The 25,380-nt window shown below is 45.9% G+C and overlaps 1 protein-coding gene across 6 annotated transcripts in view; it reads right to left on the reverse strand.

The window, feature by feature from the left end:
• The window catches only part of TTC7B (tetratricopeptide repeat domain 7B), a 312,432-nt gene that overhangs the window by 125,076 nt on the left and 161,976 nt on the right, over nucleotides 1-25,380 (reverse strand). For all 6 annotated transcript variants that reach the window (XM_049898916.1, XM_049898913.1, XM_049898918.1 and 3 more), the window contains 5 exons: nucleotides 23,498-23,635; nucleotides 6,672-6,755; nucleotides 5,527-5,631; nucleotides 3,257-3,374; nucleotides 1,980-2,037 (listed from right to left, as the gene is read on the reverse strand). In XM_049898916.1, coding sequence (XP_049754873.1) covers nucleotides 1,980-2,037; nucleotides 3,257-3,374; nucleotides 5,527-5,631; nucleotides 6,672-6,755; nucleotides 23,498-23,635 — 503 coding nt within the window. The remainder of the gene's footprint in view (nucleotides 1-1,979; nucleotides 2,038-3,256; nucleotides 3,375-5,526; nucleotides 5,632-6,671; nucleotides 6,756-23,497; nucleotides 23,636-25,380) is intronic.

Genomic DNA, 25,380 nt, shown 5'->3' on the forward strand with positions numbered 1-25,380 from the left:
TAAGGTAACTACAATGCAGTAGAACAGTCCCAGTCAATGTGTGTTTGAAACAAAACAATGTTACTCTAGAAAAATATTCTATACTTCACACAAATATCAATCTAGGTTGTTGCTGTTAGGTGCTGTCAAGTCAGTTTCGACTCATAGCGACCCTATGTACCACAGAATGAAACACTGCCTGGTCTTGAGCCATCCTCACAATCGTTGTTATGCTTGAGCCCATTTTTGCAGCCACTGTGTCAATCTGTCTAATTTAGGTTAGCCTACCCCAATATAATCAGTTAGGTTAGTGGGCTTTTATTCCTCTTTACTCCCATGTGAACTAGTATTTTAAAAATTTCTTTGAGTTAAAAACCTAAGCCAAAAAGGGACAAAAAGAATTCAGGCCAATGGAACAGGTGTTATATAACACGGAGTTATGAATTCTGGCGGCTCAAGGCAGACCACCACCATGGCTGTTTTTAGAGAGCCAGTGTGATGTGCTGATTTAAGAAAAGGGAAACAGACGTAATGACCACTTTCTTAGGCACCCACGTGTGGGTTTTACAAACTAGGACTGAAGAATTTAAAACTTCAAATCATTTGAAATGGAAATGCTTTCCACACTCCGTGGTGAAGAACATCAACAAAAGTTTAGCAAAGAGACAGGAGATCTGTTTGCAGATGTCCACTGGGGCTTTTTGTCATTAAACTTGCCTGGGACTGGCGAAGTGAAGACACCACCAGCCAGCCTGCTAGGAAATGGGAAGAAACAAGCCTGAAGGGTTTCAGAGTAACTGAAACCAAGCGACAGCAACTTCATGGAACAAGGAACACATATGCTATGGCAAGTCTGTAGGCAACGCCAGTTCTAAGGACCGGATTTTAACAAAGGTTACTGGGTATTAAGAGGTCCTCATGAAATTTTCATGTGAGCAATTAAGTTTCTAACACAATTCTAAGAAATCAGTGTAACTCAGCTGTATTTAAAGTGACAGAATCAATACCAATTCTAGATTTCACATCATGGGGCCATGGTTTCAGGCAATGATTTCATTTCAGTGGTTTATCATACCTGTAGTAAGAACAAAATTAGAGCACTGTAGTATAAAAACCCATTGCTGTCAAGCCAATTCCAACTCATAGCAACCCTACAGGATAGAACAGAACTGCCTCATAGAGTTTCCAAGAAATGCCTGGTGGATTCAAACTGCCAACCTCTTGGTTAGCAGCCGTAGCACTTAACCACTACGCCACCAGGGTTTCCTCCCTTAGTACAGTAGGTACAAAAAAACTAGGTTAGAGTCAGGAGACCTGGATTCTACTCTGACCTCAGTATCTAGGTGGCGCTGGCAATTCCTTTAACTCCTGAGCTCCAGTCCTTTACCTGCAATGAATGTACTACTTGTCCTGTCTTCCTCACTGGTGTGGGGAGAGGATGAAATTAAATAAGGGATTCGAAAGAACCCTCAAGCGTTTTATCCCTAACTCTAAGGAGTTCTCCTAACTTCACGAAAGTCACTAGGGAGTGTGGCAGGGGTGGGGGCCCTGGGCCTCGCTGAGGCTTGCTGTCCTGCCATTGTCTTTCAGAAGCTGGCCTAAAAGCTGGCTTTTTCATTCCCTAATATTATCTGCAGGATGACATATTTAAAAAAAAAAAAAAAAAGCTAGAAAATAATGGTCCCTTTTCAAGATGACAAACATCTGTAATAAGGGAATTGTCTCCCTGGACATACAAAGTCTCTGTCTTCTTAGGACTGAAAACACTTTATCAGGAATGAATAAAACGTGCCCAAATGGCTAAGCAGACTAAGAATGCAGATTTACACAGCAACAAGTGACGCAGCAAGTTTTAATACTGTATGTTCGGTGCTCAGGATGAAAGACTCCCGGGGTAAAGCACTGGTTTACATCATCTTTATAAATATCTCTTCTTTTTATACTTGTCATCCTTTGGTGTCATTACGTACAGCCGGATGGAAAGCTGAACGCCCACTCACCTCTGAAATGCGAGAAGCGCCCTTCTCTGCAGGACCTCCTGCTTCCCTCGCAGAGAAGCTAAGAAAAGGGTCCAATTAGTCAGTGGCATGGGAGATCAGCAAGCTTTTGACAACCACAAAACCCATCACAAAAATGATACATTCAATTGGTTTTAAACCAGCCCTGAGCCAGGCACTGCAGAAGACAGGAAAGGAAGCCCAGTCCGCCCCTGGGGCCCTCACGCCCGCCAGACATACTGCGGAACAGTGAAAGAGGAAGAGTGGGAGCTGGATGGTCACTCTTGGTATCTGCATGCATATGAGGGCCATTAAGGGGGCAGGGGGGAACAGCTGAGAATTCAGAGAGGCACATCTGTCCTCCCAGGCATATGCATGCATGTCACTCGTGGTAAAGACTGGCTGGACGAGGATGGTATAAAGGGATTCAAGCTCCAGGATGTTGGGTTAGATGGCCTTCAGAGTTCCTCCCGGCACTGAGAAGCTATGACTCTGGGCTGAGGCCCCAGCTTGATGCCACGAACGAGCCAGTTTAATTCACATGAGGCAGTGGCCAGGACCTTTAATAATCATGATGTGAACACAAGGAGTACATTTGTGCTCTATTTCACAATAAAATGTTAAAAGAATAATAGTAAAGAGTTCGAGAAAATAATTTCTCAATCTATACTTTCTGTAAGCATATCATTGAAAATTTCATTAAGTATATAAAGCATTATTGTTTTACCCAGAAGTCCCTCTGCCCAAACTCTAAGTACATGCAACATTCCAAGTATGGCCTGCACTGGATGTGTACATATCTGAGAATTAGAATGTATGAACGGAGAAGGGGCAGTTCCTGACCAGCCAGGAGAAGCTTCCTGGAAGCGGTTGGCCCTGAATTCTACCTTCCTGTGTCTAAGACCCAATACCTCTTTTCACAACAGCCCAGGTCAAATGCTGGGAGGGGACAGGGGCTGGGCAGGCATGAGGCTGGGTCAGGTGGATTATCTCTGAAAGCCCTGCTCGTCTCGCCCTCCCAGCAGATGTGCTCTGCCCGCCCTGTGCACCCTGGGCACCGCCAGCCTAATGCACCTGTGAACAGGGCCCAGGAAGCCCTGGTCCAGGGCCTACCACCTTTCCCTCCCATTCTCCTATCAGTTCAAACAGACAGGACAGCAGCCATGGGGGCCCAGAGGATGACACAACAGAATGACCCCATGTATGCTCCCTGTGGAGACCTGGTCAGGCAGGCCAGCCCGGTGGCCCGGCAGCTGCCCTTGGGGTGGGACTGCTCTCACCATCAGTGGCCTGCAGACTGTACGTGAGCCCCAGAGCTAAGTAGCCTTTGGCCTTGAACTCGGACGTTTTCTCTCCCACATCGACGACAGTTTTGGCAAACTTTTCGGCCTCTTCCAACTGAAAAATGAGACAAGTTAAAAGCAACAACAACCCGCAGAATTTCCATCATGAGCTCCCATGAGCACCTGCTGCCAAAATGCATTTCTGATGAGTCACCTTCAGAATATGTCCCAGATCTTTCAGTTCCACCCTGGTTACTCTGTTTTCTCTGTCGAGCCTCTCTAACAATCCTGAGGCGGCCCACCTTGCTTTCTTTGTAGTTTTCCTTATGGCTTATCTGCCTTCTTTTCCAAAGTCACTTGCATACCGGGTAGGGTGCTATCTTTCTCAACTTTACTCTTTACTGATTGGTTCTCTAATGAGGTTGTGTCAGGTATTCAGAAGCTGAATTATATAAATTTCTGAAGAATAAAGTCTTTAGAATGTTTTGTGTTTGGGTCTTTCCTTTTTTTTTTCTTTCCCTTCACGTCAAAAAGCATCTATTTAGGCTTGAATTCTTTTTCTACAAGCTGTTAAAAATTGCAAAACTCCGTCTATTTTTTTTTTTTTTTACAATACACAACACATGGACCTCGCACCAGCAGATTTCAGTGAGAAAATATGCACCTGTAAACTACGCCCACAATAAGACCTTTTGCACAATTCATTAAAGGGAAAAAAATAATAAGATCTGTTCCTTCAAAGTATGGCAAAATGTCCATGTTATTGAAGCTAAGTGATAGTCCATGGGAGTTGATTATGCTCTTTACTTTGGTAGTGTTTGGAAATTTTAATAATAAAAATAACAAATGTACACAGAAAAGATTTGTTCCTCCCATCACAAAAAAACATGTCATGTTTATTTTAGGCAGTAGAGATCGGTATGTTACAGTGACAAATAATGCCATAGATGGAAGCAGGGCAGCAGAGTCACAGCTGGAAGCTGGCATTTTCAAACTGAAAGGTCCAGTCCACTCAGCCACCCACTCCCAGAGCTTGCTGTACTGTTCCCTGGGCGTGCAACACCCAACTGTCAGGCCTACCCCTCGGAGCAATGTGAACCACACAATGCTGGCACAGCTATGTCCTTCAGGTGAGAGCCTGCTCTTTGAAAATGTCTTTTTTTCTTCTACATTTCCCCAAGAAAAATTCAACAGTAGTGGAACACTTTCTTCACAAGGCTTCCCTTTGTCTTGCTGGGTAAGAATGTATTGAAAAAAATAAGCAGCAAGGACCACAATGGTACAAAACTTGAGTAAGGAACTTCGGTCCTTTGAGCAAATCCTTATCATTAATCTTGAGATGAAGTTAAAGAGAAGAAATTAAAACCCCATCCTGTGTGGCAATCACCTATGCCACCATCAGCAACAAGCCTACGTTGAATATTTTCTGCTCCATCAATATCTTTTTGAGGTACTAGAATTGTCCAAAATCAGGCTATTCCCAAGTTCAAGTCTGAATAAGAATATTTAAATAAGAAACCCTATATGAAGAAAGAGGAAGGAGGAACTATTTGGGTTCTTCAATGATGAAGAAAGATGGATATGTACATGAGCTAACGCAGTGGGTGACTCTTTGCTTTATGGAGAAACCAGGGCTCTGCTAGGAACAAATAATTTAGTGACATCTACCTTTTTAGTTCCACATTGCCTGCATAAAGCGAGATGTGTCTGAGTAAGGATTCCAGCTCTATCTTATCAGTGCACACTCCCGTGAAAAAGAAAAACCCAGAGTAACCTAAAACAGACTGATTTCCATCAGTCCTTGGAGTATGTGGAGGGGGCTGAGGAGGCTGGTGGCCCAGGTCAGGGGCCTGTGGCTTTAAACAGCCTTGTCCTTATCTAGCTGATGAATTACTATCATTTTCTCTTTGTGCCTTGACATGAAACAGGCTGCTATATCCCTGCCCTTGGGTACCTGCTGAGGAGAAGCCACTCCTGCTCACCCAATGAACAGAGCCCTGTCCTTGAGTACCTGCTGAAGAGAAGCCATCTCTATTCACCCAGTGAAGGGAGCCCTGCCCTCGAGTGCCTGCTGAGGAAAGGCTACCTCTGCTCACCCAGTGAAGGGAGCCCTGCCCTTGAGTGTCTACTGAGGAGAAGCCACTCCTGCTCACCCAATGAAGAAAGACCTGTCCTTCAGTACCTGCTGAAGAGAAGCCATCCCTGCTCACCCAGCGAAGGCAGCCCTGCCCTTGAGCGCCTGATGAGGAGAGGCTATCCCTACTCACCCAGTGAAGGGAGCCCATGCACAGCTTTGCAGCGAGGAGCGGGATGGTGGCATCGTCGGGCTTCAGACGGATACACTCTTTCAACACCTTCACGGCACGTGCAGACTTGTCAAGAGAAGATTATCTCTGTGAAAACTCAAACATTTTGATAGAACCAAACACTAACGCCTTCCCAGAAGGGTTTTGGTTAGGATGCCCTTGTAATGCAGTTTTCCAACTTTGAGCCCAACCAGAGGCCTGGGAAGAGCCATGACCAGAGCTTGGGACCCCCAAGTGACAGGAGAGTGTCCCATGGTTAAAACAAGTGGGAACGCTTCTCTGGCTTTGCTCTAATTTTATTCCCTACTTGTGTAGCCAGTATAAAGATAATAACAAGAAGAAGAAAATAAAAAAGGTACTCAAGGCTTATGTTATCATAAAAAATAAAACATTCAATTTAAAACATACTATACTGAAATTTTGACTCCACTTAGCCTAAGAAATATCAGATCTAACAATTCACTAAATGGCAGAGTCACTAAATGGCCCAAATGAACAAGAAAAACCACAGTTACTGCCTTTATTGACGGTGTGCTATGTGGTGGGTACCACTCGAAGTACCTTATGCATTAGTGTCTCATTTACTTGACAACAATTCTACAAAGTAAGTTCTATTATCACTGCTCTTACAGAAGAAGAAACTGAGATACCAAGTAACTTGCCCTGGGTCATACAACTGTGAGGGCAGTACCAGGATCCACATCCAGGGTGGGGTTCCATGGCCCATATTTTCTACCAATAACATATACCAATATCATATACCATCTAATATAACTGACTACAAAATATAACCAACAGATCTCCCTCTCCAGGAACAAGCTCTCCAATGAAGGGGTCAGTGTGAAGATTTAAGCCATGTCCTTGGCACGTGACAAGGCTATGATGGCTATAAAAATGCAAATTCAACAGAATTTTTCTTCTCAACATATGACCATGTTGGCTCCCAAATAATTAAAATGGCTAGTTGATTTACTTGACTGTTCATTTAGAAATGGCCATGGGACAGTTTAAAATAGTTGGCTTACATGACCACAATTTTCCATCCCATGAAATGCAATGACATTAACCATGACATAGAGAACTACACATTACAAAGGAGGACTCACTTTTCCAGCAGCCATCAGCGACAGGGCAAACTGGTACCAGAGGTGGAACTCTTCAAAGGCAAACTTCATGGCTCTTTCTAAACACTGGTTTGGAAAGAAGAACGAACACAAGCATCTGAGAACTCCCAGGGTCACAACTGGATAAGTGTGAGTTTGTGTCTACACATGCGAAGACAAATCCTACAAAATCCAGTTCCCTGGGATATTCAGACATCATTGCCCACCAAACGCCTCCTGAGGAGAAGCCACAGGATACGCACCGTGCCAGAGGCCAGGAAAATCTACCGGTGACTAAGGCACAATCCCTGGTCTCAAGTAGTTTTTCATCTAATACACACAAGCCATTCAAATGCAAGGCCAAGGCTACAAGTGCCACAGAGGGTGAAAGAGCAAGTACCATGGGGAACTGATCACAAGAGTAAAAACGGTGTCCTAGAAGGGTGGTAATTCAGCTGGCCTTGATAGATGAACAGGACGCACCACAGCTAGGATAAGGAAATGGCATTTGAGGATGAGGAGTGATATGAACAGAGCTGTGGAGGCATAAAAAAGGCTATACTTAGCTTGGCAATGGCAAATGGTCCAGTGCCGTCCAAGCCTGGGCACGCGGGCAGGAGTGGGGAATCAGGCTGGAGGGCAGCACAGGCTGGGGCCAAGTCACTGAGAGTCTAAAACATCAGCTTCTTCTCAAAGTTGTTCATCCTCTCCCCCGAACCAGCTTTGGTTCTCCCTCCACTAAGCACCTAAAGTTCTTACCACCATAACCGTATGTCAATGTGATTATCTTCAACTCCCTGCCCAGCCCAGCCACACTCTGAGAAACTATCAAGTGCAGAGATGATAACTTCTTTCTCTTTGTAACCTAAGGGTTGGTATGGTGCCTACCCATGGAAGGTGATCTACAGGTGTTGGTTGGGTTTGGACTTCTCTATCAGTCAAACTCTGGTTTCCATGAAGTGACATGATCATATCAGAGGTTTTGGAAGGTTATAGGGGGCTGGGGTGAGGCGTAAGGCCAAACTTGGGGCAGGCCGGAAATAAGGTGGATAGAATGCACCAAGGGCTTAGAGTAAGCAAAACCAAACCCACTGATGTCGAGTCAATCCTGACTCACAGCAACCCTATAGGACAGAGTAGAACTGCCCCATAGGGTTTCCAAGGAGCAGCTGGTACATTCAAACTGCTGACCTTTTAGTTAGCAGTCAAGCTCTTAACTGTTGTAACACCAGGGCAGTGAGCCATGAAAGCAGCAGTGGAAATGAAAGGGACAGAACCAAGAAATGTATCTGAGTTAGAATCAACAAGGTTAGGCCATCCAAGGAAGTGGGGGCCGCTGAGGAACAGGGGCTGAAAGAGGTCTGCAAAGTCTCTGCAATGCCCACCTAGGAGCAAACTCATGGCAAAGAGGGCTCCTGTATGCATGCACGTGTGTGTGTCTGTGTGTGTGTGTGTAAGAGAAAGAGGAGGAGGGGGGAGTAGAAATGAGAAGAAGAAAGGTATTGTTGATGAGTTTAGTTTGGAACATGGTAAGTTTGAGGTGTCATGTGATGATTTACAGAAGACAATCAGAGACAATCTGGGACCTCAAAAGAAAGATCTAGATAGACAAAGATACACATATGAGAAAAGCATTGAAGTCACTGGAAGAGATGAGATCACCCCAGAAGAGCATTTAGAGAGAAGGCAGCTGGAGCAGAACTTTGGGAAACAACTCTAAGGAAAAGGGTGGAAAAGGACCAGGAGAGGACACTGAAATGGGGAAGCTGGGGTGGGGAGAGGGTGCAGCAGTGTCACAGCACAGAAAGGATCTCAGGAAGAGGAGGACAATACGATCAAAAGCAACGAAGGCCAAAAGGCCACTGGATCTAGCAAGTAGGTGCTCAAACTCTGTGCACATAGTTTGGGGCACGGTGGATAAGGATGCCAGGCCATGGTGGCTGGATGAATAGAAAAGAGATGAAGTTGAGTAGTGAAGGAAAAGATGGTATCAGCAAAGGGCCACAGAGGAAACGAGGGCAAAGACAGGCTATTTATCTGTACCAATGCTGGGCACGTAGTGGGTGTTCATTAACTGCTTCATACTTATTTATTTTTTCATGGGGAAAACTTTAGCATCTCCCCAACATGAGAGGAAGAAGCCAGTAGAGAAGCAGAAGCTGAGGAGATAAATTAGGTCTCAGAAGACTCTCGAGAGTAGATCCCTGGAACAACAGGAGGTCCTGATGGAAGGTCTCCCCTAAGGAAGCAGGTTCCTTAAGGTAAAGAGGAGAGACCCTTCAGTGGTAGTTCTGCTCAGCCTCTAGTTTCTCTGTAAAGATGGAATAAGATAGGGTTAGAAGTTAAAAAAAAAAAAAAAAACAGAACAGAAAAGGTTTAAACAACAAGAAAAACCTCACCCTGATGGAGCAGAATGATCATACCAGGGCCAACTCAAAGACTGTGGTGTAGACCTGCAGTGGCGCCTATGGCACCGTGTAGCCATTTTTCTCCAGTAATTCTTGCGGCCTGGGCATCACGGAGAATATGGATGGAATGATGGAGGGGAAAGCGGAGAGGGACAGGCAGCTGGGGACTGATAGACAAAGGAGCCACTGAGGGGGTGACAAAACTGAGGTCACAATAAAGGTAAAGTGGTTGGAGAGAGAGAAAGCAATTCCAGAATTTTAAATGGTATTTACAGAGGTCATAATAAATACTATGCTAGCTGGCTTTCCGTGAAAACCTGCCCCAGTAAAAATATATCATATTAAAAAGCTAATTATGAAGCAGTTCATGAGCACCTACTGTACGGCCAGCGATGGCACAGATGGGTCCAAGATCCCAAGGAAGATGAACACTTGCTCTCTGATTTTGATCACATTGGCAATGTGTCAGCTAAAAAAAAAAAATGTTGGGAGAGCATGTGACCCTATTCTGGACAATGAGAAGTGTTGGGCAGGGCCTCTGAGAAAGCTCTTTAAGAGGAAGACACCCTCAACCAGCACACTTTGCTCTCAGCCCTGCCCGGGGACTTGGACTCAGTGCTGGAGGTGGAACAGCCAGAGTGTGACAAGCACCCACTAGAATGACTGTGCAGAAGGAGAAAAAGCCTCCGGGCTTCTGATGCTCTGCAGAGCTGCAGCAGCCCTGCCAGCCTCAGACTGCTGCCTCTCACCAGACTTGTGATGGGGTGGCGGGGTGGGAGAGGAGGAATAAACTCATGTTTGGTTAAAAAACAAACCAAACCTGTTGCCGTCGAGTAGATTCCAACTCATAGCGACCCTATAGGACAGAGTAGAGCTGCCCCATAGAGCTTCCAAGGAGTACCTGGTGGTTTGAATTGCTGACCTTTTGGTTAGCAGCTGTAGCACTTAACCACTACGCCACCAGGGTTAGGCCACTATAAATTGGCTTTGTCCAAGAAGCCGTTAAAGACCTATTACTGTGTAAAAAAATTCACAGTGACCCTATAGGACAGAGCAAAACTGTGCTTAACCACTGTCCCACCAGGGCTCCTTAAGAAGCCATTACTGTGCCTTTAAGAAGCGCAATGGAAGTACCCAAAAGCAGCCTGCTGAGAAGATGAATTAGGCAAGATGGTGGCGTGGTGCTAATGCAGGTGTGCGGTGATATGGGCTGGGAGTAAGGTGGAGGTAGAGAACACATGTTACAGAGAGGACACGAAGCAACGAAAAGCCAACATAATTGGAAATTAATTTAGAGGAAGGGGAAGGAAGGATGACGAAGAAGGAAACAAGGATGAGCATCACACTGGCTGAATTTAGGCAAAGGAGCCGGTATGTGGAGAGAAGAGGGCAGATGATGATCAAAATGAAGTTCGTCCTAATAGCTCTGCTCAACTAGTCATCATGATCTAACCATGAAGTACTTCAATATATACACAGAAACATTTAAATGTTTAAATGCATTTTCTTCCTCCTTTTGCTAAGAGGAATGATAAACACCAACTCTTTTCCTAATAAACAAAAGGAGATCAGCAGCTGAAACAGTCTGTCCTGGATGCTATAAATCAGTGTGCATCCTTATTTTCTTTTGTGCCAAAGGCTAACCTACTCATTAAAAAAAAAAAAAAAAAAATTCATTACACTTGGTGAAACACATTTACTGGGAGCTTAATTGGCATACCAAAACCAAACCAAACCCAATGCCGTCGAGTCGATTCCGACTTATAGCGACCCTCTAGGACAGAGTAGAACTGCCCCATAGAGTTTCCAGGGAGCGCCTGGCGGATTCAAACTGCCAACCCTTTGGTTAGTAGCTGCAGCACTTAACCATTACGCCACCAGGGTTTCCTAATTGGCGTAGAGCTCTCCATTCTAGGTGCTATGGGAAAAGACCAGAGGAAGACAGCCCCAGCCCTCGGAAAGAGTACAACTAAAGGCTTTTGAGGCTGAGAGGAAACTTGGGAAGCAACTAGCTGAGCCTCCCCAAAGGAGAGGACGTTTATTATCTTGACTGCCTGTTGTTGTCAGCTACCGTCAAGTTAGCCCCCAGCTGATGGTGAGCCTATGCACAACAGGATTGGACGGCTGCGATCCACAGAGTTTTATTGGCTGATTTTTCAGAAGTAGTTTGCCAGGCCTTTCTTCCTAGCCCATCTTAGTCTGGAAGCTCTGCTGAAACCTGTTCAGCATCGCAGCAACAGGCAAGCCTCCACTGATAGCCGGGTGGTGGCTGCACTCGAGGTGCATTGACCGTGTATTGAACCGGGGTCTCCTGCGTGGAAGGTGAGAGTTTTACCACTGAACCACCAATGCCTCTCTGACCACCCGCTGCTGTTAGTAGTTGCTGTATAGTCAGTGCCGACTCATGGAGACCTTACATGTAATAAAATGTTGCCCAGTGCTGTGCCGTCTTCATCATCACCGCTATGTTTGAATCCGTTGTTGTAACTATTGTGTCAGTCCATCTCATTTAGAGTTCCTTCATTTTCACTGACCCTCTACTTTACCATTTAACTGCCTAGCATCTCAAAACTCTTCTGACTTTCTTGGGTGGATAGTACCCCAGATAGAAAGGAAGAAGCCTCTCTGTTTCCCAGTAGTAAAGCCTAAAGGTGAATGAAGGAAGCAATAGAGTATGTACGTGGCCTCAGCATGGCCAATCAAGTACTCCTGCCAGGATCTGCCACCGGAGGCAGTGGATGTTACCCCAGTGGCCCAGCCTGGAGGCCAGTGAGTGTCAGAGTGGGTGGAGGCCCTTCTGAGCGGACTGTGGCCTTCTAAACTGAGGCAGAGCCCTGCCTTCTTGAGTCCTGCTCAAGTCCATTCTTCAGTCTCCTGTGGATCCTGTGAGCTCAGCAGTACTCACCAGTAAATTCCTTTTCTGCTTGAGTTAAAGAGTCAGGAGCTGTCACCTACAACCAAGGCCCTGAAGGTACACCCAATCTTCTAACAAGCCCTCCTCCCAGCCCCCAACAAGGAGTTACACACCTTCTGCCTGAGAACCTCTCAGAATGGGGAGTTCACGGTCTGTACGGTGACTGCAATTACAGACTCTAGGCATCTCCATGGAAACCCTGGTGGTGTAGTGGTAAGTGCTATGGCTGCTGCAGTACAAATCCGCCAGCCGCTCCTTGGAAACTCTATGGGGCAGTTCTACTCTGTCCTATAGGGTCGCTATGAGTCGACAGCAGTGGGTTTGGTTTTTTTTTCCTTTTTTTGGTTTTAGGCATCTCCATAGGCCAGGCATGCAAATCTGTACAAGTTTCTTAACTTCTTTATGCCTGGATTCCCCAGCTGTAAGATGCGGGCTTTACCAGTAAATAATGCAGTTATCAGGTAGATTGAATAAGTTCACATATATAAAGCACTAAAAACAGTCTGAGAACAGGCAAAAAGTGCTAAAAAGGCTAGCTTTTTAACTGAGGAGTCCCTGGGTGATGCAAATGAGCCCTGGTGGCGCAGTGGTTAAAGTGATCAGCTGCTAACTGAAAGGTTCACAGTTTGAATCCACCAGCCACTCCGAGGAAGAAAGATGTGGCAGTCTACTTCAGTAAAGATTTACAGCCTTGGAACCCCTATGGGGCAGTTCTACTCTGTCCTACAGGGTCCCTGTGAGTTGGAACTGTCTCAATGGCAATGGATATGGGTTTTTTGGTTTCTTGTTTTGGTGGGCAATGCAAATGGTTAATATGCTGAGTTACTGAATAAAGGGTTGGAGGTTCAAGTCCACCCAGAGAGACCTTGGAAGAAAGGACTGGCAATCTACTCCTGAAAAACCAGCCACCAAAATCCCTATGGAGCATAGCTCTACTTTGACACACATGGATCACCACAAGTCTTCAACTTGATAACAACTGGTTTTTTTTTTTAAACTTTACTATTTACTTATCATTTATTTATTAGTTTTATATTTCAACATTCTTACATTAAGAAGCAGAGCCCTGGTGGTGTAGTGGTTAAGAGCTCAACAAAAGGTCAGCAGTTCTAATCCATCAGCCGCTCCTTGGAAACCCTATGGGGCAGTTCTACTCTGTCCTACACGGTGGCAATGAGTTGGAATTGACTCGATGGCAATGGATTTGGATTTTTTTACATATTATGAAAGAAAATATAAAAATTCCACAATACTTATCACTTTATCCAAATTCAATATACAAAAACCTAGATTTCAAAATGTTATGTCAGAAATTATTATTCACTTTACCAAATATTTCCTAACTTTAGAAAAGGATTCAACCTGAGACCCTTAAGAATAGTGTACAACTTCACAGAACTGGGCTAGAATGCATGTGTATTGTTTACTTTGCTGACAAGCTTTTGTGTGTGTGTGTGTGTGTGTGTGTCCGTGCGCGTGTGCTTTAGGTGAAAGTTTACAGCTCAATTTCTCATATAAAAATTTATACACATATCGTTATGTGACAGTAGTTGCTACCTATAATGTGAAAGCACACTCCCTCTTTCCATCCTGGGATTCCTATATCCATCCAATTAGCTCCAGTCCCTTCCTGCCTTCTCATCCTGCCTCTGAACAAGAGCTGCCCATTTAGTCTTGTGTATCTGCTTGAACTAAGAAGCACATTCCTCAGAGTATTATTTTATGTTTTATAGCCCAGTCTAATTTTTGTCTGAAAAGTGGACTTCGGGAATGGTTTCAGTTCTGGGTTAACAGAGCATCTGGGGCCATGGCTTTGGGGGTTCCTCCAGTCTCGGTCGGACCATTAAGTCTGGTCCTTTTGCATGAATCTGAGTTGTGCTCCACACTTTTTTCCCAGTCTGTCACAGGCTCTCTATTGTGTTACCTGTCAGAGTGGTCATTGGTGGTAGCTGGGTACCATTGAGTTCTTCTGGTCTCAGGCTGATAGAGTCTCTGGTTTATGTGGCCCTTTTTGTCTCTTGGACTAACATTTTCCTTGTGTCTTTGGTGGCTAACAAGCTTGCTGATAACACTTACTATGTCGTTGGGTGCCGTCAAGTCAATTACAACTCATAGCAACCCCATGTGACAGAGCAGGATTGCCTTATAGGGTTTTCTAGCCTGTAATCTCTATGAGAGCAGATTACAGGTCGCTCTCCCTTGGAGTCGCTGGGTAGGTTTGAACCACCAACCTTTCAGTTAGCAGCCAAGCACTTAAGAATTGCACCACCAGGGCTCCCAAGCGCTTAACTGTTGCACCACCAGGGCTCCTTACTTACTATGTAGACAGGCACGAGTCTAATTGCTAGAGTTCATTCGGTTGTCCCAACATCCCTACAAGGAACAAGGCGTGTGCGATTATCATCCTCCGTTGCAGACCAGACACCGAAGCACAGAGATGTTAAGTGATTACCCAAGGTCTCTCAGCAAGATCCATGCAATTTGGTTCCAAAGTCTGGGCTCTTAACCCCAATGCACTGTTGCCTCTGAGCCTTTAATTACAGACATGCCACTCACACTTAACTCACCAGGCCCACAAGGCAAATGGTAGCTGAATAAAAGCCCCCTAAAAATGACATATGTTTCTGAACTATTCCAGAGATTCAGCAATGTTTTTTATTGTGAATGGGGCCCCTGCTCCCATGGCCTCTTTGGGATTCCTGAGGTTACCAAGGACTTGACCTTTCTGGCTTGCAGAATTTTCAAAAAGCTTTACTGACCCCATGACATCCACTAGCACCCTGGCAGCTGATGGCGCAATGTCTCTGGCCCATCTCAAAGGTGCTCAGTTTGCCAAGGATTTACGAGGGTCATGCATTTCCTCTATACTGTACCATCTCTCATGGTCCCCTCAAAAGTGTGGACCTCTTTCTCATAACCTTAACAACCCACATCCCATAAGAAGCCATGGAGGTATCATAAAGAGAGATAAGAAGTGCAAGTGAACAATTACAACAATGGCAGATTAGCCCTTCAGCCCAGTGGAGGCGTTTGAGCTCTGGAGCCCCAGCCGATGGCTCTGTCTTCCTGTGGGCTCTTGGTGTCTCATGATACATGGTGATAGCATGCTGGCTCTGAAAAAGTGCCCAGGCAGATCGAGATGTTCCCAAAATCTTGATGCCAAGCATACTGCTTGGATACATAACATGCCCTTCCTTATGTTCCTGGAAAGATCAAGACTATACAAATCTCTAAGCAGCTCAGGTCAACTTATATGTCAATCACAAGAATGGGCCCCCTCCTAAAAAAACACATCTATGATAAAAAGGAACTCAGGATGTCACTGAGGCACATTCACTGTCCACAACCTTTGCCCTTTACATTGGATGTCTGCTAACCCCAATTCTGCTTGACTATCCCTTTTAAGGGCCCTCAGTCACATCACTATGTTACAGAGTAATGACTTCCAGTTTTAACAGAGTGAGGAGGTTGGGAATGGAATACGTGTTCATAAGAAAACAAAATGAAGAACATTCATGTTTTAATAACGGCTCCAGTGAAAACCAGAGCTGATGAGGAAGGGCTATTCAGAAGATGGGAGGTGCTGTGTGTGTGGAGGGTGCATACAAAGGCTGCTTCAATCACCAGGCCTTGCGTGGCTGGGAGCTGTGAAGGAGAAGCAGAGCAGGGTAAGGCCAAGAGGGAGTGGTCACGTGGGAAGGCACTGGCTCTGGGGCCAGAAGGCCAAGGCTTAATTCGAGCTCCTTTCTCACGAGCCACAGGGTAGTTATGAGGGTTCAATGAAGTAACACACATAAAATGCTTGGAAGTGGCTGGTACAGAATGAATTCTAGCAGTGTGTGATCCTGCTGCTGTGAAACAAGAAGCAGCAACTCCGTGGGCATCTGGGGTAGGGGAAGATGGGGAGAATGCAGACCCATGGAGGAGCAGGGGTCAGGGTGCTATCGAATGGCAAAAGGAGAGGGAAAGGGGCCTTTGAGTGGGAAAGGAGTGATATGAGCTAGATTCTGGCCCCTTTTTCACTTCTGGTGTCAGGTGGAGGGGTGGCAGTGTGGGCCTGGGGAGAGGGGACGTGGGGTCTGATTTAGGCCTGCAGATCCCTGTGTCACCCCCACAAAGCAGCAGGTGACGTCTCCAAACCACCTCCTCGCAAGAAATGAAGACGGGTTTGGCAGCAGTATTATTTCTACCAGGAAAGATAGCCCCATTCGCTGTAGTCACACTTCTGTCATCTCTCTAAATCCCAGACAACATTCACTTCGTACCACGAATGCTCAGTACAGCATTAATTAGACTGGTGTCGAATCATTTGAGGAGTAGTCAAAATGTCACTTGCAAAAATGTTGTTTCCTTCTGGAAACAGGAGCTGATGCCTGTGCGGTCTCTTATTTTGGCTTTGCAGAAGTCAGCCACCTTTGAGGGGAGGAGAGCTCCAGGAATGGGGAGCTTTTCTGGCATAAGAAAGGGCCTCAGCAATTACCTTCCTAGTCGCAAAGCCCAGCTATGTGAACTGGGTGCACGGCAGTGACAGCTGTACAAATACCACAGCACAGAAAAGCCAAGTCTATTTCTGGAATTCCAGAGTGAGATTCAGCATCCAAAAACCCATGGGGGAGGGGGTGGGAATGAAATAATCAGATGTACCTCAAATGTAGCCTGTAGCCTAAGTCTAAAATCCATCACTGTCAAAATAAAACGAATATGTACACCTTCGTGGACAAGTTGGTCATGTTCTAAAAGTTCTCATAACATGGATCCCTCAATTGGTTAGGAAGATTTTCTTTCTTCCTAAAAAATACTTAATGAGTCAGTTAATAAACTCAATTCCTTGCAGTTGTATAACAATGCTTGTTTTTTTTTTTTTTTTTAATATGGTATATGGGTAATTTCTCACTTCTTTATTATTAATAATGAAAATCTATCTAAGCAACTTACACATTTTGGACCATTCTCTTAGCCCCACAAAACAACACAATCACAGAGTGAGTTGAGAACTCTGAGGTTATCTAGTCCCCTGACCCTGGGTGGCACAAACGTTTAAGCACTCAACTAGCTGAAAGGTTGATGGTTTGAACCCACCCAGAGGTACCTTAGAATACAGGCCTGGCAATCTGCCTCTGAAAACCCTATGGGGCAGTTCTACCCTGCACACATGGGGTCGCCATGAGTAGGCCCTGACTCGATGGCAACAAAAAACAACTTACTTTGTAGATGCAGAAACTAAGACCAGAGAGGAGACAGGACCTGCCCCGGTCACACGGCGGCTGACCTGAAATTAGAACCCAGGTCTCACGATGCTCAGTCCAGCGCTCTTACTTCTAAATCAACTAAAATGAAAATTATAAGTACAAATTAAAATGAGATTTGAGAGATCTACTCTAAGAGTCTGGGTCCAAGAAATGCTGCTAAAAAGCATCCTTATAGGACTCTCAGCTACAAATAAGAAGTCCCCTCTCCTCCCAAGTTTTGAGAGAAATTAGATGATGTCAAGGCTTGCTCAAGCTTTCTCCCCCTTATTTAAAAAAAAAAAAACCTATTAGCTACCCTGCAGGGTAGAGTAGAACTGTCCCATAGTGTCTCCAAGGCTGTAATCTTTACGGAAGCAGACCACCACATCTTCCTCCTTCGGAGCAGCTGGTGGGTTCACACCATCGATCTTTTGGTTAACAGCTGAGTGCTGCACCACCCGGGCTCCTGAAGGCACTAAACCCAAACCTGTTGCCATCGAGTCAATTCCAACTCATAGTGACCCTACAGGTCAGAGCAGAACTGCCCCAAAGAGTTTCCAAGGAGCAGCTGGTGGGTTCAAACTGACAATTTTTTGGTAACACCAACCAAAGGGTTTAAACCATTCCTGTTCCTCCCACTGAGGGCCACAAAAAGACAGCAATGCTTCATTCAAAAGAACGCTTCATAATGATGGAAATATAGGCACCAGTGGCCAGGTCAGTGGCTGAAGTTCTTTGGGGTGGCCATCACGCAAACATGCACCACATAGGTGGTCCCCACTGGGCTGACCCACAAAGCTGGACCACAGCTGGGATCTGTGAGCTGTTCTGCCTTCAATCCAGGCCCATCTCTTCCTCTGCTGCCTATTTCTCAGCTAAGGTTTAGGCCTTCCTGGATGATACACGCTGATCACACAAGAATGAAGAGTTTACCTCAAAAACTAAAGGAAAGGGAGCAGGATTGAATGTGTGCACTGGCTTTGAAGCACTGGTTTACCGAGCAAGTATTTAGTGAGTGACTACCATGAGCTTCTGTTCTGTTACACATGAGGTCGGCAGGAATCAGAGCCAGCTCAACAGCAACTGAAAACAACCACCATGAACTAAATACTCGGCCTTTATTTCTTAGAAGTCTACGACTCCATTTGTGCCAGGCTACACTCTGCCTTCCTGAGGCTTTGGCATCTAGGTCAAAGCTGGGTTCTGCAGTACAACTGGGGCTGCACGAGGCATGGAAGCCAACAAATGGCGGGTCTGTTTAGCAGACTTAAATCAACACGTGAGTGTCTTACACAATGCTCCCTAATGAAATAAGTGTTTGAGGTTAGGGAGGTGTGAACGTCCCTTTGGTACAAGTACTAGCCAGAATGTTCTACCCACAGAGCTGCAGTGCAGTTGAGATTTACCCTAAACAAATGAACCCAAGTTCAATGGAAAAGATAAAAATGCCATTTGGAAGCTGCCATGTCTATGGAGAGGGGACACACAGCCACCATTCTGAAAAGGACCCCATAGTATTCTGCCAACATGGAGCCATTAACAGTCAAATTCAAGAAACAGATCTCCTTAGCAGCTTGGGTTCATTCTAAAAAACAGAGGAAGCAGTGCTTGTTGCTTTACTTTGAATAGCCTGGGTTGTCATGCCAACCAGCGCTGCTGTTTAAATTGAAGGGGAGGGGGGAAGTGCTCCTTCCTACACAAGCCTTTTCAGCAGGGCTCACAATTGGTTTTTCAAAAACATGAAAACTCATAGCGTTGGAGATACAGTAAACATTGTGCTTATATTTAAACCTGTCAGAACAAGGACGTGATAAACCTTCAGTTTGTATTTCCTCTGTACAATGCTCCTTGCCCACTACCTGGCTGAACAGTGCCCTTGAAAAAGGGGGGAAAAGAAAAACAGCAGGCATTGTGTGGGTACGTGCAAAGGCAGCCCATCTGGAGATGGGTGAGGAACCTTCCATCTTGAATAAGCACCAAGCACCACAGAAGACAGAGAGAGAGGGCCGTTTTCTCACGAGAGGGTGGCTCTGCTATCTGCTGGAAGCAAAGTTCTCAAAGGGCTGGACCAGGTACAGCTGCATAGCACGCTGCTGCCCGAGGGGACGTCAGGAGGGCGGAGCCCTTTCCCTTTCTGGTGCAGGGCCCCTATGGTCCAGGTCAGCAGAGGAGGAAGACTACAAGGAAGGAAAACAGGAGGGGTCCTGCTATGCTAGTGCTGAGGTTGGCTGGGGACAGGAGAAGGAGGGAAAGTACAAAGACAGGGTGAGAAAGAGGTAAGGCCTCTTCTCTCACAACAGCCTGGTGTTGCTGACTCTTCTGTTCGGCAATGGTTTCACCAGGTGGAAAGGAAAATGGACACAGAGTCGCATCAGCAAGAGGAGCTGCTCGCGGCGCAGGCCACAGTGTGACGTGGCTGGACCACACCAGCGACGGGGCAGGCGGAGTCTGTCTCAAACATCCTGGTGCCGTCCATCTGGTCCCAGGCTTTCTTCCCAACCTCCGCTCCTACCACTGCTCTGTGAAGGGAGGCCTTGGTGCCGGTCTCCCAGGCCTTGAGGCTTCACACCTCCAACATCCTGATGATGGAATGTGTCCCCTCCTCTAAGACAGCTTAGGTCCTATCAGGCCTTGAAGAGCCAATTTCTATATCAACTATTTGTCATCTCTTTCCGGTGCTCCCAACCCGCAAACTCTGCTGCAACTGGACTATCCAGTTTATTTGGCAACCAGCATGTCTTGCAATGTCCTTTCTACTGTCATTATTTAACTATTATGTCTTTTCCAGCCAGGTTACTTTTCATGGGTTTCTATTTGATCTCTCTGATTAGACTGAAGTTTCTTGAGGGCAAGACGCCTTTTTGTTGTATACTTGGTTGTCTCCCTTGGCCTGGCAACTCCTGTGCACACAACAGCAGTTGTAACAGCAGCAGCACGCAGCTGACATTTAATGAGCTCTACGTGCTGGGCTGTGTTCTGAGTACTTTATATGGATTAAGGAATATAATCCTCACAATTTTCTGAGATCGGTACAATGATTATCCCTATTTTACAGAAGGAGAGCCTGAGGGACTTGTCCAGCGTCACTCAACCACTAAGTGGCAGATCCAGACTCAACCCAAAGCTCTCTGACTCTAGGACCCACTCCCCAGGACATACGGGGTTGTTGACCTGGGTTTTGAGGTTGAGGAGGCTAGGATGGGGCGGGTTGTCAATGAAGGGGAGGAGAGAAAGGGAATAGCTACATTAGAACAGCCAGTGTTACATAAATTTGTGTCTATGTATTCATAAAAAGAAACACGAAAAGATGGCCTCCAAGATGCCAATGATAGTTCTCTCAGGGCAGTGGGTTCTAAGTGACTTTTCTATATTTGTAGGAATTGTTTGATTCTTCAAGGAGCACGCAGGGCTGGTGCATATGACAGAATGATAAACAGTGAAGTCAATTTCAATATGAGAAGAAAAAACAAAACGAAACAAAAAGAGAGGCCACAAAAGGCAAGAGAAAAAAGAGCCCCTGATGTTTCTGAGCAGAGGGCCGCATGCCCTGCCCGTGTTTAGACAACTCTGGTGACGCTGCAGGAGCTGATGGCAGGGAAACAGAACGTTCTACTGGAACGAATGATGTCACTGACATTTGTAAGGCCCAAAGAAAGGAACAGAGAAAGTATAAAATCCAGTTATCATCTGAACATAGAAAAAGCAAAAACCAAACCAGTTGCTGTCGATTCCAACTCAGGGCGACCCCATGTGTTGCAGAGTAGAACTGTGCTCCATAGGATTTTCATGGCTGTGACTTTTCAGAAGCAGACTGCCAGACTTTTCTTCCAAGGCGCCTCTGGATGGGTTCAAACCACCAACCTTTCAGTTACTATCTGAGTGCTTAACCCGTTGGGCTACCCAGGGATCTCTTAACCTTTAGTTCTGAGAAAATAGAAGTGCAAATGAGAAACAAAACAAAACCAAAAAAAAGCCAAATGGATTAAAGAAAGCCCCAGCAAATAAGGGAAACAGAACATTCCGACGTAGCCTGGGACCAAGGCAAAGAGGCCCATGCTCGGCAAAAAGTGGACCCAGAAGCCAAGTTATCCAAAGGTGGAACAGGCTGCCTTGAGATGCTGTGAGCTCTCGTCTTTCTCATATGACACCTCCTGTTTTAGTTAGAAGATCTGAGACAACACAGTGGTCAAATGTGTGCTGGGGGAAGCTCCAACTACATAGCAAAGTAGAAAGAGCAAGAGAGGCTGAAGCCAAGTATTCAGACCCTTTAGTAGCCATCGCAGAACGTGTGTTGGGCCCTCGCCAGGGTGGGCCACACTACAGTAACTGCCCATGTGCTTGTCTGCCTCCCTCTGCATGGGGAGCAGGTGGAGGGCAGGAGCCAGGCCTTGTCATGGCTGTATCCCTGGCACTTAATCACAGCTCCTGCACAGAACGGGCAACAGTATATATATGCACTGAAGAAATAAATGTCTCCATTCTATATGTTTCATCAATTGATTGATATTTTTTACAGAGAAAACACAGATAGACTCCCCTTTCTCCCACACCTCTGCTACAACACCTTTGAGGCAACCTCTGGCACCATGTCCACCATTTTGAATGTGACTTGTGTGGTGAAATTCCAAATGGCAAAGGCTCAGGTGACCAGCCAGGCTATCCAGTGACTGGCATGTGAGTCATCAGCACAAGATGGAAGCTGCATTTGATAGCAAGATGAAAGTCATCTGGGTAGAAACTAGGTCCAAGCACTCCATGCAGGGAGGGGGCGCATGCCGTGGGGCTGCCGGCTCGTGGAGGAATGCCGCTAAGGTGACAGTCATCCCCCTAGAGTCAGTCATGGAATGACGAGAAGGCTGGGGGCAGGGGCCATCTGGCCTCTCAACCAAGCCGGCCACCTCGAGCTCCTCACACCTGTTTCGGACACAGGCAAATTCCGAGCACAGGAAAGGCTATGTTGCTAAATAAATGGGATAAAAGTAGACATTCAAACCATACCCAACTTTGGGCCCAGAAAGATGGTAAGTGGTTTGTCTGTGGGAAAAAGCTTCATGTTAAAAGAACCCAGCTGTGAACTGGGTGGCAGTGTCCCCACAGATGGTCCCGAGGTAGATGCAGTAGACAGGAACTAAGCTGGTCAGCAGGAGGGGGACCTTCCACAGGACAGAAAATCAAGGCCCCCACAGGATCACCGTCTGGGCCGATCCCAAAGCCGGACAGAGTCCGGGCGGGGGGTGTGCCATATGTGACAGGGGCATCTGGACACACGGCTTCATCTAGGTGGATTGTGAGGGGTTTTTTGCAGGCTGAGTAACCACTGCCCTGTATAGTCACCAAACCAAAGACTAAAAAAAGATTCACACCACGCAGGCTCATCTGTTCCCAAGCTCCTGCCTAATGTGGCGATGCACCGACAGGCGAGAGGGTGAGTCGGGCGCTTATCTGATTTCAGCCAATCTGTTACTGCATTTCATTGCCTGTCCTCGTGCCCAGGGGCTGGTGCAATGGGTATAAATTTAGAAAGGGAAAGATAAATAACATGGAAAAGTCCGTTTTAACAAAATAGGTTGTTGTTTTCTTTTTCTTTTTTCTCTTGCTAAGGAAATGATAAAACCATCTAGTTACTTATTTAGCCCCCACTGTGATGCCATTTGATATTCTGGGCAGCAGCGTTAATAATGCATTACTACAGCCCAAGATTAACCAGCTTCTTGTGGAACAGTCAAGCTTCAACTCTAAATGTTTCTTAGAAGCTGGGGCGTGAGGAGATGACAGGTGGACACACACAGCACCTGGCCCAGGATCTAGAATGTACTAGGCCCTCTGAACTAGCAACTGTAACAGCTAACCTGATAATACAGCTAGCCTGAAATGCTTGAAACTGCCATTTTACAGGAGTAACACACTGATAGTTTCAATGAAACTGTTTTATAAGAAAATGAGTATCACGGACTGGAGATTTTGGGTCATGATGGAAATTACTCTGACAGAGAAGCTGTCTGAGAAGCGCTTACCTTCCCTCACACAGAAACTCTCAGCATGGTAGATTTGTCCATCCACTTGTAATGAAAAACTGCCGATCAATCCTACCATCTGCTCATTTAGCCCAAATCTCTATTAGGAAACGAAAGTGGCTAGTCCAAAGTCACGTGGCTACTAGCGACAGAGGTGGGGATGTGTGGGTGAGGGGAGACCCTAGCTCAGGGCTCTTCCTCATGCTCTACGCTCTACCCCACCACTACCACCCAGCCCAGGAGCCAAGCAGACTCAGCGCTGTACCTCAGACAGCATCTCATACTGGCCTCTTCTTCCCAGAGCGATGGTCAGCAAGTCATAGACCACAGACGCGCTCTGCAAACTGATGAGGCGGTCGCTCTTGTGCTCAGGTATCCTGCTCAGCACAGCGTCCCGGTTGGCCTGAAACAACATGGAAGAGAGAAGCAGACAGTGAGCCAGGCGTGCACACAGCCACCGCTTCATGGGTGGAAGTCACACATATTCTCCTGCCTTCACAGTTCACCAATTATCTGGAGACAAGGGCTTGTCACCTTGGGTCATTTATTCAAGATCCCCAGAGCACCAACATACATGGTATTCTCCATATACTGACTCCTGGCAGTGTCATCCCAGAGGGCACCTGTACCTGTCAGCAGGCATTTGGAGGAAACTTTGAGAGCCAATGCAAAGCAAGGTGACTTCGCTGAGGCTTGGATTCACAGACAACCTCGCTGCAGACAGAGCTCTGCTCTGAGACCAGAATCACACATCAAGGAGAGGCCTACTGCGTCTCACTTTCAGATCCTGCTTCTGTTCTACATTAAAGAGGGGAGAACATTCCCAGCCCCACACTTCCCATCACCAAGTAGCGTCATCAAGCACCATCGGCCCTACCAAGAGGTTTCATACTTTCCCTCTATGACCAGGACAAAATTCAAATCCCCATATGACATCTTCGCTAGAATGGACCACAAAGATTACTTCAATCTTGTTTAGGGAAGCATAAAACAGATGTGTGAGTGGGAGCAAGAGGCAAACAGGGTTTCATTTTAAAAGTTAATACCACAGAGGACTTAAGAGAACACCTTGCTAATTTCACATCTCCACTGCTTAGCACAGAAACGCATCTGGCACATTCAAGTTTATTAATCTCATCTATCCAGAAATCAAATGTTCTTTACAGCAACTTGTTTTCATTGCTTTTGAAATTTAATTTCTCTACAGAGTCCTGGAGACATTTCACATGTATGAGACACTCAAGAGCTAGCTCATTTTCCCTTTTCTCTAATAAGGAGCACAGAATCAATAGATTTCACCTGCCTGCTTCTCCCTGCTAATGAACAGAAAGACGCCTCCAGATCCATCCATCCCTAGATGCAGAGAAAGAACCCCTCAGTCTCTACTGTGGCAGTGGCACATGGGGCACACGGGTCACTTGTCCAGGCAGGCTGATGTTTATCTTCCTGCCTGACATTCAGAAAGGCTACGCACACGCGCCTTCTCTCTCACTAATGAGACAAAACACTCTCTCTTTGTGTGCAAGTCCAAGGCCTTTCCTTTCAGCCACCCATCAGTACTTACTCACTTTAGAACTCCTTGCTCTTAAATGTCAAAGACAAACACGAATATGTAAGACAGGCCACTTCCTACAAAGTGAGTCATCTCATATGGAAACAAGCCTGCTTTTGAAGATTTCACTCCAAGTTCTTCTTGTTAGGAGTGACTTTTGAACCCAATAAAAGCAGCTCTGAAGGACCTAGGAACTGCTGAAAGTGGGCTCACTGTTGGCTCTAAACTATTGGCTCTAAACATTCCATACTAAGACCAATGCCTGGAAGAGAGCAAAATAGAGCAATTACACTTTTATGAGAGATTTACAGGTTACAACAAATGCTGTTTTTTTTTTTTTTAATCTTTAAAGAAAGCCTACCAGTCTCTTCTGTTTAAAAAGGTATAATATAGAACCTTAAACAGATCCACAGATGATAAATAGCTCAGAATACTGTCTTGGTGGTAGTTTTGCAAATATAGCTCCGATAACCCCTTCCTCCTGCAGAACATCAATTTATCCGCAGTGAGAAAGCAGTACACTTGCAAATGACTTCTTGTGGGTGGACAAATTTTTCTTTCTGAGTTCAAGTCAGAACCAATGAAGAACACAATTT

This window comes from Elephas maximus, chromosome 10 (genome assembly GCF_024166365.1).
Source record: "Elephas maximus indicus isolate mEleMax1 chromosome 10, mEleMax1 primary haplotype, whole genome shotgun sequence".
NCBI lineage: Eukaryota > Metazoa > Chordata > Mammalia > Proboscidea > Elephantidae > Elephas > Elephas maximus.